Source organism: Pelophylax lessonae (assembly GCF_965119305.1).
Source record: "Pelophylax lessonae genome assembly, chromosome: 1".
In the NCBI taxonomy this organism is placed as follows: Eukaryota; Metazoa; Chordata; class Amphibia; order Anura; family Ranidae; genus Pelophylax; species Pelophylax lessonae.
In genome coordinates this window covers 144,672,044-144,692,735 of record NC_138768.1, presented here as the reverse complement: position 1 = coordinate 144,692,735, position 20,692 = coordinate 144,672,044, and the positions used below count along the sequence as shown (strand labels likewise).

Below are 20,692 nucleotides of genomic sequence, written 5' to 3'. Positions count from 1 at the left end.
TGGAGGATGTGGTGGAGTGCCGCGCCGCCACTGCCTGGTCGTCTGCCGTGTGACTGTGTGATGAGTCGGGCCTGGCTCTGGCTGTAGTGCTGTCTGGTGATGAGGTCTCAGGTCAGGTGACTGGTCTCGAGTCGACTCTCTTATAGACGTCGGACGTCACGGGGCACGCCACGCCAGACGCCACACAGGCGGAACTCAGTGAAAACCGGAAGTTGGGTAAACGTCCCTGCCTCACATTCTCGTTTAGTTTTCGTTCGTTGACGAAAACGGATTTGATTTTCGTCATCGTTGTCGTCATTTGACGAAAATGTGCTATACTTTGCGTCTCGTTTTCGTCATTTGAAAAATGCCGGTGACGAAAGCGGTGACGAAAACATTTTCGTTGACGAAATTAACACTGGATCAGTGCCCTGATTACATGTCTCTGTGTCCCCGGCGCTGTGAGGCTCCCCCTCCTTCCTCACACTGCAGGCTCTGTGTGAGGAAGGAGTGCCGGCGATGAGAGATGATCTCATATGTTTACATATGAGATCATCGCTCATTGGACAGCCCGATCACGTGGTGAATGGCCGCTGTGATTGTCCATTCACCACGATCTGTGATCGGCCGTGTCCAAGGGACATGGCCGACACAGATTTTCCCCGCTGCGCGCTCGAGGGAGCGCGCGGGGGGCGTGTCACTGGGAGGCCGTTTAAAAACGGCCTCCCGAAAATTCAAGTCCGCGCTGCAGCCGTATATAGGCTATAGCGCGGATGGGGGGAGATTAAAATGATGCACAATCTCGAGGCACCCCATTCTAAGATGTAAAAAATGAAACTTACATAACGCAGAAACATGCACGGATGTAGGGCACCCAATGTTAGAGTTGACTTATTCTTCCAAAGCAAATACACCTTTGCATACTGGTGCTGACTTGTATTCCAATGTTTCTCTTCTCCCTCAGTTTTTCTCCCTCTCTCTGCTAATGTGACCCCCGGTGCTGACAGAGGGGGAGGGTCATACAAGGATGCTGTGCAGGTGCCTGATGTCCTCCTAGCCAAAGCCAAAGCCATCATCATTGGTTGTTAGGAGCAGTGTTAATTTCCTCGACTAAAACGTTTTCGTCGACTAAATTAACACAATTTTAGTCGACCAAAATACGACTAAAACAATTCAGATGACTAAAATACGACTAAAACTAAAATGGCATTTTAGTCTTAAGACTAAAATACGACTAAAACTAAAATGGCATTTTAGTCATAAGACTAGAACTAAAACTAAATAAAAAATTGACATCATCAAAATTAACACAACTCTGCTGGCCATTTCTATATTGGCAACACAATTCCATCCAGAGCATGTAATAATAGCACATTAAAGTTTAAACATGTATTGCACCACCGCATACGCATAAGTAAGGAGCATCTACTAAGCTGCTGAAAACTAAACAATTAGGAAAAAGGCTTTTCTTATATTTTTCCCTAATATTTAATGTTGGTAAAATATTCAGGTAATATGTGCAATGACATTACAGCCAATGGAGTTTACAGCAGTGTTAATTTCATCAACGAAAATGTTTTTGTCACCACTTTCGTCACCGGCATTTTTCAGGTGGCAGGGGCACGTGCCCCAGATTCGGAAGTGTCAGATCACGTACTAGGTACGTAATCTGGCACAGAGTGGCCGCCCTACCGCAGTATATGTAGGATGGGCAGTCCGGAAGTGGCTAATATAAAATAACCAAATATCGACTCAAATGTGCATATAAACAACAAAGCTCATAACTTTCACAATCATCCAAAAATCACGCACAAAAAAAGGAAAAAACCATGAAAAACAATCTGATATGTCAGCCAAATAGATTGTAAAAAAAAAAAAAAATGTTTGAACAGTCTCATATATCTTCCAATTAGATTGTAAGTGTACAGAAAAAATGTTAAAACAACCCCGTATATCATCCAATTAGGTTGCAAGCAATAATCTTTAGTGGCAGTCCAAGGTGGAAGATTTCTGTTACTGTGAAACATTTCTTATTATTTGTGGCACATGAACTGTGGTGGTGTATTGTGGACATTCATAATCTAATTGGATGATATATGGGACTGTTCTCAGGTTTTTTGCTTTTTTTTTTTACAACCTAACTGGATGATATATGGGTTTGTGTTCACGTTTTTTATCCTTCTCTGCACATGATTTTTGATGATTGTGTAATTTATGAGCTTTTTTTATTTATATGCACATTTGAGTCTACATTTGGTAATTTAAATTAAACACTGCAGCTCTGGAAGATTTTACCCCCTTCATGACTAGGCCATTTTTTTTTGCTATTAAGCACTACACTATTTTAACTGGTGGTTGCAGTGAGTGCTGGTCTGCTGGATGGTGGTCTAATCAGTGCTGGATCTGGATGGGGGTTCGGGTCTCAGGTTTAAGGGTGGTGGTCTCTAACTAGTAACTAACTAGAAGTTATGGGCCGGGCGGGCCTCAGCGGCCTATGCCTCACGCGACGGCACACACAGTCCTGGATCATAGCGGTGGTCTGAGCTCTGAGGGGACTCAGGGGCAATAATAGCTGGCTGTTGCAACTCACTCTGGAGGATGTGGTGGAGTGCCGCGCCGCCACTGCCTGGTCGTCTGCCGTGTGACTGTGTGATGAGTCGGGCCTGGCTCTGGCTGTAGTGCTGTCTGGTGATGAGGTCTCAGGTCAGGTGACTGGTCTCGAGTCGACTCTCTTATAGACGTCGGACGTCACGGGGCACGCCACGCCAGACGCCACACAGGCGGAACTCAGTGAAAACCGGAAGTTGGGTAAACGTCCCTGCCTCACATTCTCGTTTAGTTTTCGTTCGTTGACGAAAACGGATTTGATTTTCGTCATCCTTGTCGTCATTTGACGAAAATGTGCTATACTTTGCGTCTCGTTTTCGTCATTTGAAAAATGCCGGTGACGCAAGCGGGGACGAAAACATTTTCGTTGACGAAATTAACACTGGATCAGTGCCCTGATTACATGTCTCTGTGTCCCCGGCGCTGTGAGGCTCCCCCTCCTTCCTCACACTGCAGGCTCTGTGTGAGGAAGGAGCGCCGGCGATGAGAGATGATCTCATATGTTTACATATGAGATCATCGCTCATTGGACAGCCCGATCACGTGGTGAATGGCCGCTGTGATTGTCCAGTCACCACGATCTGTGATCGGCCGTGTCCAAGGGACATGGCCGACACAGATTTTCCCCGCTGCGCGCTCGAGGGAGCGTGCGGGGGGCGTGTCACTGGGAGGCCGTTTAAAAACGGCCTCCCGAAAATTCAAGTCCGCGCTGCAGCCGTATATAGGCTATAGCGCGGATGGGGGGAGATTAAAATGATGCACAATCTCGAGGCACCCCATTCTAAGATGTAAAAAATGAAACTTACATAACGCAGAAACATGCACGGATGTAGGGCACCCAATGTTAGAGTTGACTTATTCTTCCAAAGCAAATACACCTTTGCATACTGGTGCTGACTTGTATTCCAATGTTTCTCTTCTCCCTCAGTTTTTCTCCCTCTCTCTGCTAATGTGACCCCCGGTGCTGACAGAGGGGGAGGGTCATACAAGGATGCTGTGCAGGTGCCTGATGTCCTCCTAGCCAAAGCCAAAGCCATCATCATTGGTTGTTAGGAGCAGTGTTAATTTCCTCGACTAAAACGTTTTCGTCGACTAAATTAACACAATTTTAGTCGACCAAAATACGACTAAAACAATTCAGATGACTAAAATACGACTAAAACTAAAATGGCATTTTAGTCTTAAGACTAAAATACGACTAAAACTAAAATGGCATTTTAGTCATAAGACTAGAACTAAAACTAAATAAAAAATTGACATCATCAAAATTAACACAACTCTGCTGGCCATTTCTATATTGGCAACACAATTCCATCCAGAGCATGTAATAATAGCACATTAAAGTTTAAACATGTATTGCACCACCGCATACGCATAAGTAAGGAGCATCTACTAAGCTGCTGAAAACTAAACAATTAGGAAAAAGGCTTTTCTTATATTTTTCCCTAATATTTAATGTTGGTAAAATATTCAGGTAATATGTGCAATGACATTACAGCCAATGGAGTTTACAGCAGTGTTAATTTCATCAACGAAAATGTTTTTGTCACCACTTTCGTCACCGGCATTTTTCAGGTGGCAGGGGCACGTGCCCCAGATTCGGAAGTGTCAGATCACGTACTAGGTACGTAATCTGGCACAGAGTGGCCGCCCTACCGCAGTATATGTAGGATGGGCAGTCCGGAAGTGGCTAATATAAAATAACCAAATATCGACTCAAATGTGCATATAAACAACAAAGCTCATAACTTTCACAATCATCCAAAAATCACGCACAAAAAAAGGAAAAAACCATGAAAAACAATCTGATATGTCAGCCAAATAGATTGTAAAAAAAAAAAAAAATGTTTGAACAGTCTCATATATCTTCCAATTAGATTGTAAGTGTACAGAAAAAATGTTAAAACAACCCCGTATATCATCCAATTAGGTTGCAAGCAATAATCTTTAGTGGCAGTCCAAGGTGGAAGATTTCTGTTACTGTGAAACATTTCTTATTATTTGTGGCACATGAACTGTGGTGGTGTATTGTGGACATTCATAATCTAATTGGATGATATATGGGACTGTTCTCAGGTTTTTTGCTTTTTTTTTTTACAACCTAACTGGATGATATATGGGTTTGTGTTCACGTTTTTTTATCCTTCTCTGCACATGATTTTTGATGATTGTGTAATTTATGAGCTTTTTTTATTTATATGCACATTTGAGTCTACATTTGGTAATTTAAATTAAACACTGCAGCTCTGGAAGATTTTACCCCCTTCATGACTAGGCCATTTTTTTTTGCTATTAAGCACTGCACTATTTTAACTGGTGGTTGCGCAGTCATGCAATTCTATACCCAAACTAAATTTATACTATTTTTTTCCCACAAATATAGCTTTCTTTTGGTGGTATTTGATCACCACTGTTTTTTTTTTTATTGCGATAAAAACAATTTTTGGGGAAAAACAGTGTTTTATAATTCATGCCATAATACATATACAATAATTAAAAAAAAGTTGTACGTAAATAAATTCTGCTATATGTTTTTGATAAAATCCCATTAAATGTATATTGATTGGTGTGCGTGAAAGTTATAGCACCTACAAACTATGATATATTCTAGAATTTTAATTTTTTTAAACTACTTATGTTGGTTATCAACATCTTTTAGTGAGATTGCATTGGGAAATCTGACACTAACTGATGCTGGCGAGAACTGACTAACATCCACTGACATCACCAGTGACACTAATACAGTGATTAGTGATAATACTTTACTGTCACTGTACTAATGACACTGGCTGGAAAGGGGTTAACATCTAGGCAATCAAGGGGTTAAATATGTCCCTAACATTGTGACTTGTGTGTAAAGCCTGCTGCTTTTTTATAATGATCTTTCAGGTTCATATGATGAGAAACTAACAGGCTGCTACGGGTGGGCATGCTTACACTCTAAACTCAGAAGTCAGCCGCAAAATATCAGTATGTTGCTTTGCCTACAGCGGCTGCCCGTTTGCAGTACAATGTGGGCGGGCGTTAAGCAGGGCCATCTTACCGAATGGGCGCGCTGGGCAGTTGCCCGGGGGCCCCACTTGCCTGGGGGGCCCCACCTGCCCAGCAACCCAGCCCCAGCCAAGCATTAGTCCCGATTCCGGAATCCCGCCACCGAACTTAGCAGGTGGCAAGCGCCTGTCGGCCCTGCGCTGCTGTCAGGCCACTTGGGCAGTGGAGGGGGAACCAACAACTGCAGGAATGCCTGTCCGCCTCCATGGGAACTGGCGCACACAGGACAGTCGAGTCTGATTCCCATCTGTGTGTGTTCACCAAACCCAGCCGCCGAACTTGAAAGCTGTCATTAGCCTGGCACTGCTGTACCAATAAATGTCGCCTTATCAATATTTTGCATTTTTATTCTCGTGGGTGATTGCGTAGGCAGGGCCACAGTGCACTGTATTGCCCGGGGGCCTTTAATGCTCTTAAGATGGCACTGGCGTTAAGTGGTTAAAAAGGAGCTCCAGTCTCTTAAGTGAAAATTAAAAAACTGTAGCTGCTGACTTTTAATAAACAGCCATTCACCCTCAAACCAGCCATTTTCTCTCTGTGTTCTCTCTCGCTGGCACTGGCATCTTTACTATGGGCACCCAGCTGTGACAGCTTGTGGTTTCACAGCCGGGTGCCCACTGTGCATGTGAGAGTGGTGCCGCACACAGTGAATGGTCCCACAGTCTTCTGGGACCTGTCATGTGTCCCAGAAGACTCTGGGAGGGAGGGGAAGAAGAGCTTCCAATTGTCTAGGTGGTCGGAACGGAAGTGGGAGGGGGTACCTGCTTCCCCCTCCTCCCCAAAAGCATAATTTCACAAACAGGAGCTGGGAAGGAGGCCTTAAAACTGAACTTTCCTTGGCATTGAGTTCCACTTTAAGGAGCACCTCACTGTTAGTGATTGCACTGTGGAGTGATAGCTGCTTTTTAAAAGTTTTTATTATTTTATTTTTTTATAGTAGTGTATTTATTTTTTATTTGTGTATTTCTTTTATAAATAGCGCAGGGTTTTTATACTAAATTAGGAAAAAAGAGTGCAACTGATCTTGCAAAGTGCACAGTCTGCCTTTAGTAAATCAACGCCTAAGTCATTACTGGTCTCTTGGGCACTGGGTGCTTAAAAATAACATGCGTGTCATACTTCCCGGCTCTGTGCAGTGGTTTTACACAGAGCAGTCCTGATCCTCATTTTCTTGGGTCCCTCAACAATGCTTCTCCCCCTTAACCAGTGCCCCTAGAGCAAGCCGCTTACAATGGGAGCACTGGTGCGTGCTCAGCCCCAACCCCTGTTCACTCCTCATTGCCTCACTGGCTGTAATGGACAGCAGTGGGAGCTAATGGTGCCCGGTACTGTCTCAGCCAATGAGAAGAGGGAGTCCTGGGACAGCCAAGTGTCTCATGCACATCACTGGATCGGGAGGGGGCTCAGGTGAGTATGAGGGGGGGCTGTGGGGGGGGAGAAGCACACAGAAGGTTTTTTACCTTCATGCACACAATGTATGAAGGTAAAAAACCTTCAGCCTTTACAACCACTTTAAGTATACTGAACCGGGGGGCCCTCACTTGGCACCTCTGCCATTCAGAGAACCATTTGTATTATTTAAAATGAATACAAGGCATTCTCTGATTGGACAAGGCAGTGGGAATGCCTTTTAGTCATTGAAAAAAAATAAAATAAGTTTTCAGGATGGTGGAGGTGCAAAGTGAATGCCCCCCTGTGTTCAGTGGAGAGATGGTAAGTCACTTAAGCAGCACCTAGATGAGCCCAGCACTGACTGTAGTACAGGCTACTACTGAGAATTTCTGCATCCCCAGTGGTCCTCTAGAGCCTTGGTGCCCAACCCTGGTCCTCAGGGCCCACTAACAGGCCAGGTTTGCAAGATAACTGAAATACATCCCAGGTGATATAATTTGCTGCTCAGTGATTGCATTACTCTAGTCTGCATCTCCCCAAGGTAATACTTAAAATCTGGCCTGTTAGTGGGCCCTGAGGACCAGAGTTGAGGACCACTGCTCTAGAGCAATGGTCCTCAACTCCGGTCCTCGGGGCCCACTAACAGGCCAGGTTTGCAAGATAACTAAATTACATCACAGGTGATCTCATTTGCTGCTCAGTGATTGCAGCATTCTAGTCTGCATCTCCCCAAGGTAATACTTAAAATCTGGCCTGTTAGTGGGCCCCGAGGACCGGAGTTGAGGACCACTGCTCTAGAGTGAGATATGAAGAATTAGGTGTAACCAAGCTGGATCAAAGGATCATTCCTGTAGTTTAGCTTTAAGATATTATCCTCAGTTACTTTTGTTATTTTGACAAAAAAATACTGTTCTGAACATCTTTTTTAGTGATAATGATAACGAAATGATTATTATTCCAACCAGTGACAATGTTTTGGCCAGCACGCACTCAGTCGGCAGACATCACAAGTCGCAGTTAATAGAACATTCTGTAGTGGTTTATCTTCCATCTCTCCCCCAGATAACAGATGAGTCGCTTAGCGTTCTATTTTATGCATCCATCCTAGACATCATCATGGATTCATCCTCCGAGGACTGGTTGTACAGTCATTACCCCATCTCATTCAGGAGAAAAGAAAACAATTTCAGATTGAACATTACAGCAAGGTACTGATGAAGAAACATGACTCATGTCCTCATATTTCTATTGATTGACTGTCACTACTGAGCACCGCTCGTGTCTCACTCCAAGTTAATCTAAGAAACATCAATAGAAAATGTGAAAGTAACAAATCTAGGGCTGCAGTTTTACATTAGGCTATGCTCTGCTGCACCTGGTACAAACATGTTGTGTCCAAAAGTAAGGCAATGTGTCATTATTTACTGCATGATGGCTTATATTAACTTACCACAGGCATCAACAACTAGGATAATGAATGCCATCAAAACAATGTGATGTACAAGGGTCTGGAAAAGTATTTACCCTACGTGAGGTTCCAGAGATTGACAATTGCTGAGTTTAGCTTGTGTATTAATTTATACTTGCCATAAAAACGATACACAAAAGAAATAGAAGAAGAAGGAACAAAATGCAAATTTAAAAACATAAACTGAGCCTTAGTGGACTTTAAAGTGCAATTTCAAAAGGAAGGTAAAAGAGCTATTTGTCTGTGATCCAATGATAGGGAATCCACCACTCACAAGACACTTCGAAAATAACAACTTTGAAATGCTTGCCTGATTAAAGCCCAAGTAAAACTTAACCACTTAAGCCCCGGAAGATTTTACCCCCTTCCTGACCAGGGCTTTTTTTGCGATTCGGCACTGCGTGATTTTAACGGACAATTGCGCGGTCGTGCGACGCTGTACCTAAACAAATTTGACGTTCTTTTTTTCCCACAAACAGAGCTTTCTTTTGGTGGTATTTGATCACCTGTGCGATTTTTACTTTTTGCGCTATAAACAAAAAAAGAGCGTAAATTTTGCAAAAATAACAATATTTTTCACATTTTTTTATATGAAATTCCCCCCCCAAAAAATGTAAAAATCAAAATTTTTTGACATTTTTGGCCAATTTGTTTTCTGCTACATATGTTTGGTAAAAAAAAATGCAAAAAGCGTATTTTGATTGGTTTGCGCAAAAGTTATTGCGTTTACTAACTAAGGGAAAGATTTCTGTCATTTTTGGTGGGTTTTTTTTTTTAACGCGTAATGGCGGCGATCTGCGATTTTTTTTTGCTGTACTGCGACATTGCGGCGGACAGATCGGACCCTTGACTGACATTTTTGACACTTTTGGGGTTACCAGTGACATTACTGCAGTAATCAGTGCTATACATATGCACTGTTACTGCAAAATGACACTGGCAGGGAAGGGGTTAACTTTATTGGGGAAGGAGGGGTTAAGTGTGTCCCTAGGGGCGTGCTTTCTACTGTGATTGGACATGGCTACTAGTGTAAGAACAGAGATCAACGGTCCTACATAGCAGAACCGTATGATCACCATTCCTACACAGGGGAGAATGACAGGCGGCTTGTTTACATTAGCCGCCTGCCTTTCTCCCTTCACGGAGGACGATCGCGAGTGACCGGCGGACATCGGGTCCGCCGGTCACACGCACTGACTTCCCAGGGAATGAGCTGGGGCGGGCGCGCGCCTCCGCGGGCGCGCGCTCGCCCGCTATTGGCTCACAAGGAAGTGACTGGCTAGTGACGTATATATACGTCACTTTGCCTGGCCGGGGCTGACTGCCGCCGTATATAGTCGTGCGGCGGTCGGCAACCGGTTAAAGGGAGACTAAACTCTGATTTAAAAAGAAACTATTTTTTTCAAGTATGTACCCAGAAAAGTACCTTCTATTGCTCACAGCCTCCACAAAAACTTCAAATTCTTTTTTTTTTTTTTGTTGCTGTAAGTTCCTGTTAGAGGGTGGCTACATTCGTTCCCCACTGTCCCATTGTATGTAGGTGTGTAGCCACCCTCTCTCGGTCGCTCCTGAGATGGGTTATGGACTATGGGATAAGTAGTGTGCATAGAGCAGTGCACATGACCGCAAGTGACATGCACTGCTTTTTAAAACAAATGGAAGTGAGGGAAAAAGAGGTTCAGGAACTCACAGAAGACATTACATTTAAGCAGAAGAACACAGTACCAAATGATTTAATAAACCTCTTATCGACCGTGCTATAGCTGAATAACAGCTACAGCAGGGCTGGCCACTTTTGGGGGAAAGTCATATGACGGCTTCCCGTGATCATGTCCACCATGGTGCTCTCTGTAATCACTGGGTCACTAGGCCACAGCTGATCACATATCCAGGTAAACGGCCAATCACAGCGGATCACGATCTAAACACAAGCTGGTTATCGGCGCTCCTCTCCTCATGCTGTCAGGAGAGCCGATAACCGGCGTGTGGAAAAGGGACATCTATACTGATAATCAAGGCACTAATTATCAGTGTCCTGATTATCAGTGCAGTCCCACTAGTAAGGCCAATCAGTGTCCACCAGTACTTCCAATCAGTGCCCATCAGTGGCTCCTCATCAGTGTCACCCATAAGTGCTGCTTATCAGTGCCTTTTACCTGTGCCCATTAGTGTCCATCGGTGCAGTCTATCAGTGCCCATCAGTGCAACCTTATCAGTGCACATCAGTGAAGGCAAAATTGTATAACAAACTATGAAAAATGTTTTATTTTTTCAAAATTTTCAGTGATTTTTTTGTTTATTTAACAAAATATAGAAAAAGCCAGTGGTGATTAAATACCACCAAAAGAAAGCTCTATTTGTGTGAAAAAAAATAATAAAAAATGTCATATGGGTACAGTGTTGCATGACTGCGCAATTGTCATTCAAAGTGTGACAGCACTTAAAGGTGAAAATTAGGCCGGAAGGGGGTAAAAGTGCCAAGGAGGCAAGAAGTAAAAACAGAGTACAGAGACATAAGTAAGTAGATGTTTATGGATTATTTTTGGAGATTAAGCATAACCTGTGCCTAGGCTATAAACATTCATGTATTTACATTCTTAATATGCCAGGCAGCTCCGCTCTCCCAGTCACCTTCCCAGTGTTTGCATTCGAAATGAGAATGGTGAAAGTAAGTAACTGCTGAAAGAGACTAGCAGGGTGAGTTGAGCTGCTGAGAGATAATAACTTAAAGTGGTTCTAAGGGCAGAAGGTTTTTTTTTTCCCTAATGGGTACTCTAAAATTTAAATTAAAAACCTTCCAGTATCAGCACCTCCAAATACTTACCTGGCTCCTCTTTCGATCCAGTGCTGTTTCTCGAGAGCAGCATCGCCCCTCTCTCTCTCTCTCCTCACAGGTACATAGGCAGCAGTATTATATTATAAATGTGCTGCGCTAATATGTATTGCTACAGTGTATAGACCATAGATAACAAAGTTTACATAATCCAACAAACAGTAATAATATTCAGTGCATTTTTTCAAAAAGTGTCAAGGCACATAAAGGTATAGAAAAGTGATAGTCCAAATAAATGGTATAAAGTAGTCTAATTATTCGATCCCAGTGTTATTCCAATAGTTGTGAATAGCAACCACGAATATCCAACACCACAATCACCACAATCTGATTATCCGCCACCACTAGCGGTAAATGTACTTACTAGAAATCATGGACTCAGATACCAGAGGTACTGAGTCAAACAGGCGGACATAGATGTATATCAACGGGGGGGGGATAATCCCAAGGCAACTTCCGGGGTCTACCACCTCAATGATAAGGGCAGGTCACTTCTCTCTTAGTTAAACCTAGTGGACCAAACCTCCAAAAAAGATAAAATATCTCTGCATAGTGTAAAACCGCAATGTATTTAAAAGTACAGAACTCTTACATTAAGTTTGCAGTTATAGCAATCATCATAGGCAGCAGTGGGTAACCACTAGCTCCTCCTGTTGTCAATCAAATCCTGTGAGGAGGGAGCAGGTGGGTTGGGCCAAGCAGCACTGTGTGTATCTATAAATTCTGCAGGGTGCCCAAACTTTTGCAGACGCCATTTTTTTGTTTTCTGTCATTTTAAAAGTGTCAATGATGGAAATAAAATCTAACTTTTGTTGACATATTATAAGAATGTCTAATCTGTAATTTGATGCCTTTTGGAGATTTTTCCATCTTTCCTTGGCTTCTTTATGCACATTAATACAAATTTTTACCTGGGGTGCCCAAACTTTCGATCACCACTGTATATATATATATATATATATATACACTCTATAAATTACTAACTTTTTTTGCATCAAGGAAGACAGTGTAATAGCCCTAATGCACTGATATTTTGGCTAATCACAGAGGAAGGCAGGCTGTGACTGTGCATTAGGGCTATTACACTATCTTCCTTGTTGATCTGTAGAAGCTTTTTGAGTTGCCTACTATAACTCTTGCTACATTTCCCATTTAGTGTGGAGCACCCAAGGCATTTCGCTTGTGATTTAAATTGTGTGTGGAGTCCCTATAAACCTTACAGTTGTTGGTGACTCCGCAGACAATGCTATAGTAAACTGTACTCTGCTATATTGGACTGTGATATGGCAGACAGGCTCTTATGGTCCGTTTCTTTATACGGGAACACATGCTCTTGCTGCGTTTAGCTTTTCAATTACAAGGCAGCTGCACAATCTCAGAGAAGGAAAGGCTGCAGAGAGTCACGGAAAATATACTATCTTGAGAAGTGTATCTCAACAACATCAGTTCCTTTATATATTCATTACAGGTATTTATATAGCGCTGAAAATGTATGCAGTGGTCTACATATACAGCTTATTGTACATTAAGTTTGATGTAATTAAAGTCGAAGTTCATCCTAGCACTAAAATATGTAAATATACAGGCATTCATGATCTAACACTAACCTATCTAGCCCTGTAAAGAGGAAATTTATTTTTTGAAGCTGATCCGGTCCAATCCCACACTGAGCTGTCAGCGGTGGCTTCTCTGTGGAGGCGGGTGCAGAGGAGGCAGCCGACAACGGAAGCCCAATAGTAACTCTCTGGGTGACGTCACTTCCCAGGCATTTCCCAGTCGTTGTCGGCTGTCTCCTCTCCTCTGTAGAGCTTCCGCCACTGGAGACCGGACTGGAGCGGCTCAAAAAAAGGTATGTATAGCGATTTCTTCTTTACAGGGCTAGATAGGTCAGTATTAGATCATGGATGCCTGTAGATTTATAGATTTTAGTGTTAGCGTGGATTATACTTTGATTAATCATGCATCCCTGAATGTATTATTGATATCAAAAGGTTTTTAATCTTATAACTGGTGTTCTTACAACTACTGCCCTTGTTAAAGGAGTTGTAAAGGCAGAAGGTTTTTTATAAATTTTAATGCAGTCTATGCATTAAGATAAAAAAGCCTTCTGTGTGCAGCAGCCCCCCCCCCTCAGCCCCCCTAATACTTACCTGAGCCAATCTCTATCCAGCGATGTTGCAGGAGTGTCTCAGCTGCCCAGGACTCTCCTCCTCATTGGTTGAGACAGCAGTGCGGCGTGATTGGCCTCCACTTCTATCAATCAAAGTCAGTCAGCTAATCAGGAGAGACAGGGGGCGGGGCCGGATCACAGCCAGTGTTAATTTTGGCAGCAAATTTCAATTTTAAAATGGCATTTTAGTTTTAGTCCCATTTTAGTCTTCTGCAAGTGTTTTTAGTTTTAGTCGTATTTAGTCGACTAAAACTCCAGTACATTTTAGTCGACTAAAATGTCCTACATTTTAGTCGACTAAAACTCATTTTAGTCATCTATAATCGAATGGGTGTAGTTCAATTGTAATTTGTAATGCATTATTTAAGCATTTCTCTACAATTTCCAAACTCATTATATACTACTGCTGGTCCTGGAGTGAAAAATCTAATATGTTATTATTTATGCTATTAAGCTTTGAGCATGCACCAGTGTTAATTTTGGCAGCAAATTTCGATTTAGTTTTAGTTATAGTCTTTTGACTAAAATGCCATTTTAGTTTTAGTCGTATTTTAGTCATCTGAATTGTTTTAGTTTTAGTCGTATTTTAGTCGACAAAAACGTTTTAGTCGGTTTTAGTCGACGAAATTAACACTGATCACAGCTTCATGTTTGAATGGACACAGGGAGTTGTGACTCGGCTCAGGTGCCCCCAAAGCAAGCTGCATGCTGTGGGGGCACTCAACAGGAGGGAGGGGCCAGGGGCATAGAAGAGGGAGCCGAGAAGAGGAGGATCCGGGCTGCTCTGTGCAAAACCAACGGCACAGAGGAGGTAAGTATAACATGTTCGTTATTTTTTTTTTTTTTTTAGTATCACTTTAAATATCTTCACCTAGCAGACTCTTTGATAATATGCTGTAGATATGAACATAGGAGAGACAGTACACCCTGGACTTGAAAGAGAATGTAAACCTAACATTTAATTTTCTTGAAATGTGTCAGCTGTATCATGTACTTGTATGAAAAAGTATCATGTTCTTTTTGTATTGCTTTCTTTGTGTGAAATCCCTGGTGTTCCTGCCAGTCCCTCTGCTTTCTTATTAAAAACTGACTACACTAGGCATGAGAGCACATGGTCAGTTCTTTAGCTGTGCTGGAGACTCAGCCTGCTCTGCTTCAATGATCAGACTTGTGCTAGCCCCCGTCCTGCACAGCTATTCACTGGGAAGAAAGGTGTGCTGCTGTTTCTCCTCCCTCGCCTCTGTGCTAAATGTAATCTCTCCAAAAAGCCAAAAAAAGGCATTTGTAATGTTTTGTAGACACTGTATATACGCAAATGTTTTGCCTTTCATTTCTATTTTAAACTGAATGATCTGTTTTACAAGGTGAGGGTTTACAATCACTTTAACTGCCCAATTTATCTCCTAGGGTCTTTGTTGGATGGAAGAGATGGACTTAAATAACATCACTCTCAGTGGTGATTGGTGCACAGTTTTGGTCTTATTAATGTACTTTATCTCTCAGCGTAGGCTACGTTCCAACTCTTTAAATCCATTAATGAAACACTTTGGCCATATTTTTGCATTCAGTTCCAGAAAGTGTAGAGTGTATTTGTTAGCAATCCATAACAAAACCAATTTCACTGCACAGATAATCAGCTCTGTAAGGTTACAATGCAACACGATGGGACAGAGGAATAGATTTGCAGGAGGTCAGGAAAGTCATCTTTTAAGCTCTCCCTGCAGCTTCCTTATAAATTTGGTTTGATTTACTTATTGTAGTAACAGTCAATCAAACATAGACTTTAGGGGATATAAAACAGAATTTGAGGAGAGATCAAAGACCGCGTCAATGCAAGATCATTGCTTTCCCCTCAGAGGAGCAGCCAAGAAGGAAAAGAAAAAGAAGAAATGTCACATTCAAGATGTAGTGTGTATGTTTATGAGACAAAACTTCCAACAGCAAACAATTCAAGGAACAACAATAGCTTCTAGTAAAGCACGATCCATATCCTTTATCAATCTTCAATGGCTACTTATAAAAGACCCATCACCAATCCATGATAGGATATCAAAGGAGAATTTTGCTAACCTGTATTTAAATACAAGTTACTTAGTAGTATTTATGCCTTCAGTTGTAACACGATGTAGAATAGGTTATGAGGTATCCCACCGACAGCCATACAGATGTAGAAGAGTTACAAAATAGAAACTGGGTATGGCCAATCCGCCTGTACAAAAAGTGGCAATCACCCCAACTCTAACTGGCCTTTGCATTAAGGTGCACATGGAAGGGCAATCCTCATCACAAACATACAATTGTAAAACAGAGAACTGTAAGCAGGTGCCTAGCTTATCGTGCCTCCATCCTCATATATACACACACAACCAATATTCGCCCATTAAACTTCAAAATGAGGCATAATACAAAAGTCATAAAATGTAAATTTATTGTACAAGGATTGGACATAAAATGTATAAAGTACATATAAAACAACGTTTGGCATATCAAGCCAATGGGTTAAACATAACAATATGTAATGTTGTAATGTACATCAAGCTGGTATATTTTCAAGTACATTCTTTACATAACCAAGATAATTGCAATATGAAAGAGTAATGCATCCTGTAACTCTACGCATTTCATGCATACTTTCACTTCTTCAGGAGTAGATGCCTCCAATGCCTCCATCGGGTGTGTTAGTCCCCGTCCACATAGCAGCAGACACCATTTGAAGACGCTGTGTTTTATCAAGTTCCAAGCTGGTTGTATAGGGTTCTGTTGTCGGAGGCATCTACTCCTGAAGAAGTGAAAGTATTCACAAATAACATTGAGTTACAAGATGAATTCCTTTCTCAAATTGCAATCATCTTGGTTATTGTAAAGCATGTACTTGAAAAAATACCAGCTTGATGTACATTATATATTGTTACGTGTACCCATTGGCATGATAAGCCAAACATTTTTTATGTGTACTTTATACATTTATGTGTCCAATCCTTGTACAATAAATTGACATTTAAAGACTTTTGTATTATGCCTCATTTAAAGTCCCATAGGTGAATATTGGTTGTGTGATCACAAACATACAAAACATTTCCCAGCACACTTACCAGCCAGCCTGCAAAACAACCAAATTGGCCCTGTCAAACAGTTTACATTAAAAGCAGAGGGTTTTGTTTGAAAATATATTTAAAACCTGCAGTGCCCATGCAGTGCCCATTCCAAGGGACATGCAAAAAGGCTCCTAAGTCCTAAAGCAGACCTTCACCCTATATAAAATGTATTTCCCCTGCCCTCTCCCCCCTTCCTGATCTAACGTTTTTTTTTCTAACTTTACTGTGTTCTTGTCCTGCAACACAGAACTCCCATCTCTCTTACCTAGAGGAGAATGACACTTGCTCCCCGATCCTCCATGTGTACAGATGTGCAACAGGGTTTTGGGTCCCAGCAGAGCCCTGCCCTCTTTAAATTATATATAAAGAAAGAACTTTTTTTTTTAGATTTAGTAAAAAATGGGAAGCTCACCAATGGTTACGGATCTCAACTTTACTGAGATCTGGAGAAGCTACTTTCAATCAAGATCTCAGTAAGGATTTAAGTAAGGGTTGGCTCACACTGCTGCTTTTTTGAGGAGAGAGAGCAGGGAGAGTCACTGCTCTCGTGCACATCGCTGAATCGAGATCAGGCTCAGGTTAGTAGCGCAGAGAGAAGCCCAAATACTCCTCTTCTCGGGTCTCTTGCTGGTGCTCCTGGCCCCTCCCTCCTGCCAAATGCTCCCACAGGAAGCAGCTTGCTATTTGGGCAACTAAGCCGAGCCACTGTTCTCTGTGTCCATTCAGACACGGAGCTGCAGCTCGGGCCCACCCCTCTCTCTCCTCATTGGCTCACTGACTTTGATTGACAACAGTGGCCGCCAATGCGCCCGCTGTGTGTAACAGCCAATCAGGAGAGAGAGTCCCGGACAGCCTAGTCTCTCGTGCATAGAATGTATTAAGGTAAAAAACATTCTGCCTTTAGAACCACTTTAAAGAAGCAACCCTCTGTTTTGCCCAATTAGAACAAAGCTGCAGGTTTGCTTTTACCACTTCAGGATTATAGTGTAATCTCTTTTTTATTCGTTTCCCGGAAAGAACCAGAAAAAAAAAAATCAACCTACAGACATCTGGCAAGAAGTCCCACATCACAAATATTGCAAGGAGTATCAATATCAATCATATATTCTACATTCATCCTGAGTCACAGAAAGATATCATCACCATGGCCTTATAATGCACACAAGTCTAATAAAGAATGATAAATAAAACAGGCTATTGGTAATTAACACAACGCTCAAACTAGAAATGAAACACTTTATTTTGTCTTTAAAATGCATACGAAATAAAATAATTTGACAGCAGCTACGAGCAGAAGATCCCCGGCAGAAAATCCCCAATTTGCTGTCACAGGGTGTGTGGGGATCGTCTGCAGGATCGGAAACATGTTACATGTTCCACCCTATAAAAGTTCCAGAAGATTAACTTATCCTAAGCTCTTTTTTTGAGTTTGCACCTACAGGTAAGCCTATAATAAGGCTTACCTGTAGGTACAGTAAATATCTCGTTTAGGAGATATTCACACTGCATGCAACCAGTGATGTCACCAGGGTATGAGCTCTGAAGGGAGGGCATACCCGTGCTGTCCCTAAAAAGCCCTGTGCCACAGTCCCTGCCTTCCACGTGCAAGTGTGGGAGTGATGTCATCACGGCGTGGCCAATAAGATGGCAGGAGGATGGGAACCCAGAAGGAAGACAGGGTGAAGATGAAAGCGTCTTCAGCGGTAACATCGTGCCACTGAGGGGCTTCGTTCTAAGGTAAGTATTTCATAATGAGCTAGTATATGATGCATACTAGCACATTATGCCTTTGTCTTACAGGATTAAAAAAATTAAAATTAGGTTTACTACTGCTTTAATCTCCCCATTTTCCCCTACTATATACTCCATTCCTGCGCTCCCACGCCAGTTCACTTAGGAAATACAGGCTATGGAGGAGTATATGACACACTCCATGTTATAAGTTTGCTAGGCAATTTCTGCTACACTTGGGAAGTATACACTACAACTCCAGTGACACATAGTCCACACAGAACATTCCTTCACTCCTGGCAGTGGAATGGACAGCAAGACTAAGGCTGGGTTCACACTTAATATGGATTTGACTCACAGCAGGGGGTCAGGTGCGACCCTGTTCTCCATTTCAGGGACGAATCAGGCTGCATTTTTGCCTGAATTTGGACCTGAAACTGAGCCAAAGACTCACAGGACCCCTGTGCAATCCGCTCCACAGCCGCCACGGAGATGTGTGAACCGGCTCCATTGAGAGCCAATCACAGTCTCCTGTCATGTGAATTGGATGCCGTATAAGTATAAGCTACTGTGGAGGCTGACATTAAAGTGAACCTGTTGCTTTTCCCTGCAGTAAACTTGTTCAAACACATGCATTTTGTTGTTATGCAGCTATGCACATCAATTTTTTAGCCCCTGTCTTGCAATCTCCCAAACCAAAGCTTTAACTTTTATCTGCACACGAGGAATAAGACAAAAACCCTTCACGTTTTTTGTATCGCCACACCCAACGTTACCTTGCTTTTATGACTTTATAAACCATTAGACTATAAGGTACAGTATCACCTGTATAGGTTCCTCTTGTATTTATTTGAACCCATATGATTGAAATTGCACCCTCTTTGAACATTCATAAATATCCATTAAACTATAAGAACCGTGTAACAGCAGAACATTCAGAATTTGGAAAATACTTTTGATTGGCTGTATATAGTCATATTCTAGAAATCATGTTTTTATCCAGTTTAATGGTTATGGCTGAATAATGATGTTCCCAGGCACGTCCATTTTACAAGATCCCACTGGTCTTGATCTTTGCCTGGATTCTGTCCTATTTGGTACTCTTTGGTCCCATGGAAGTGCACAATATTGGTCTTGTAGATATATTGCAATGACAGTGTACTGACTTATACTTAGTTCCTTATAGGCTTCAGAATCTTTGAGTTATTAAAATTCAAGTATGCAAGGAACATTTTAAGTCTCACAATGGCAGTATAGAAACAGTGGGATCAATGATTTTAAAACCACCAAAAATTTTTCAAAGCTCAGCACAACATGTGGTCCCAGCCGTAGAACGGATGGTAGATATAAATGGATATTTCTTAACTTAAGTATAGTGAAATGAACTAAAAACTCACATCCACAGTAACAGCAGAAGTTTTCCCATCCTCTTCATCGCTCTTCTTCCATTGGCTGCTCTCTGAACTGACAGATCTTGTCTGGTAGCAAGTTTTACTCAAGTATCCATCATCACTTCCCTGTATCCAAAATCACAAGACATAAAAAGTGTCAAAACATTTGTACATAGCTACTGCTACCCGTAGATTTCTGTTTTGGCTGGTGTCTCAATGCTAGCCTACTGTACAGATACAGAGATCTCATTTTATAGATGAGTACTACTAGAAGATAAAATATTGCAAAGCATATATTTACAAAGATTTCTTTTTTGAGGTATTCCTATAAATAAAATGATCTACGCATATACATACAGCAAGTTTTCATATACTTGGGATTACTTAATGTGTAAGTATTGGCAAAATGACATTTATGGTCAAGTCTGTCAATAACAGACTGCATTATATAGTAGTTCCTCTATTTAAACCCTTCCTGTGATGGGGGTGACAACTGTTCGTTCTGCAGTGAAGTTGTACAGAACTGTTGTCACCCTGTGGACAGGGTAATTTTAGAAGGAAATCCCCTACTGCAGATGTCCCCAACCCCCAGGCCCCGGACCAGTTGTGAGCCTTGACCTGCTGGGGGCCGGGCTGTGCAGCGAGGGGTGGGCGGCAGGCGAGCAAGAACAACCTGCACCCTCCAACTACCAGTGGGCGTCTACTCCCCTTCTCCTTGCACCACTTTCTGGCCGCAAATCCCATCCTCAGTGACTGCAGTCGCCGTTATAACACCGGGCACAGTGCCCGACTGCACCTGACTGCACTCAGTCCCTGACTAGACCACCGCAGCTTAACAGATGCTCCCGCTCACACTGCGAGACTTTCCAGTGAATTCACATCAAGTGGAATTGTTCTCTATGCAATATTTTCCCTCCATCCTCCCCTCCAGGTGACAGGCTGCACCCTCAATGATTTTAGCTCACTAATTTATAT

At 42.2% G+C, this 20,692-nt stretch overlaps 1 protein-coding gene across 1 annotated transcript in view; it reads right to left on the bottom strand.

Moving 5' to 3' along the window:
- The window catches only part of ATG10 (autophagy related 10), a gene marked incomplete at its 5' end in the record, with an annotated part of 249,305 nt that overhangs the window by 160,785 nt on the left and 67,828 nt on the right, over positions 1-20,692 (bottom strand). Inside the window, one exon of the mRNA XM_082243302.1 lies at positions 19,724-19,843. Within this exon, the coding sequence (XP_082099428.1) occupies positions 19,724-19,843 (120 nt within the window). The remainder of the gene's footprint in view (positions 1-19,723; positions 19,844-20,692) is intronic.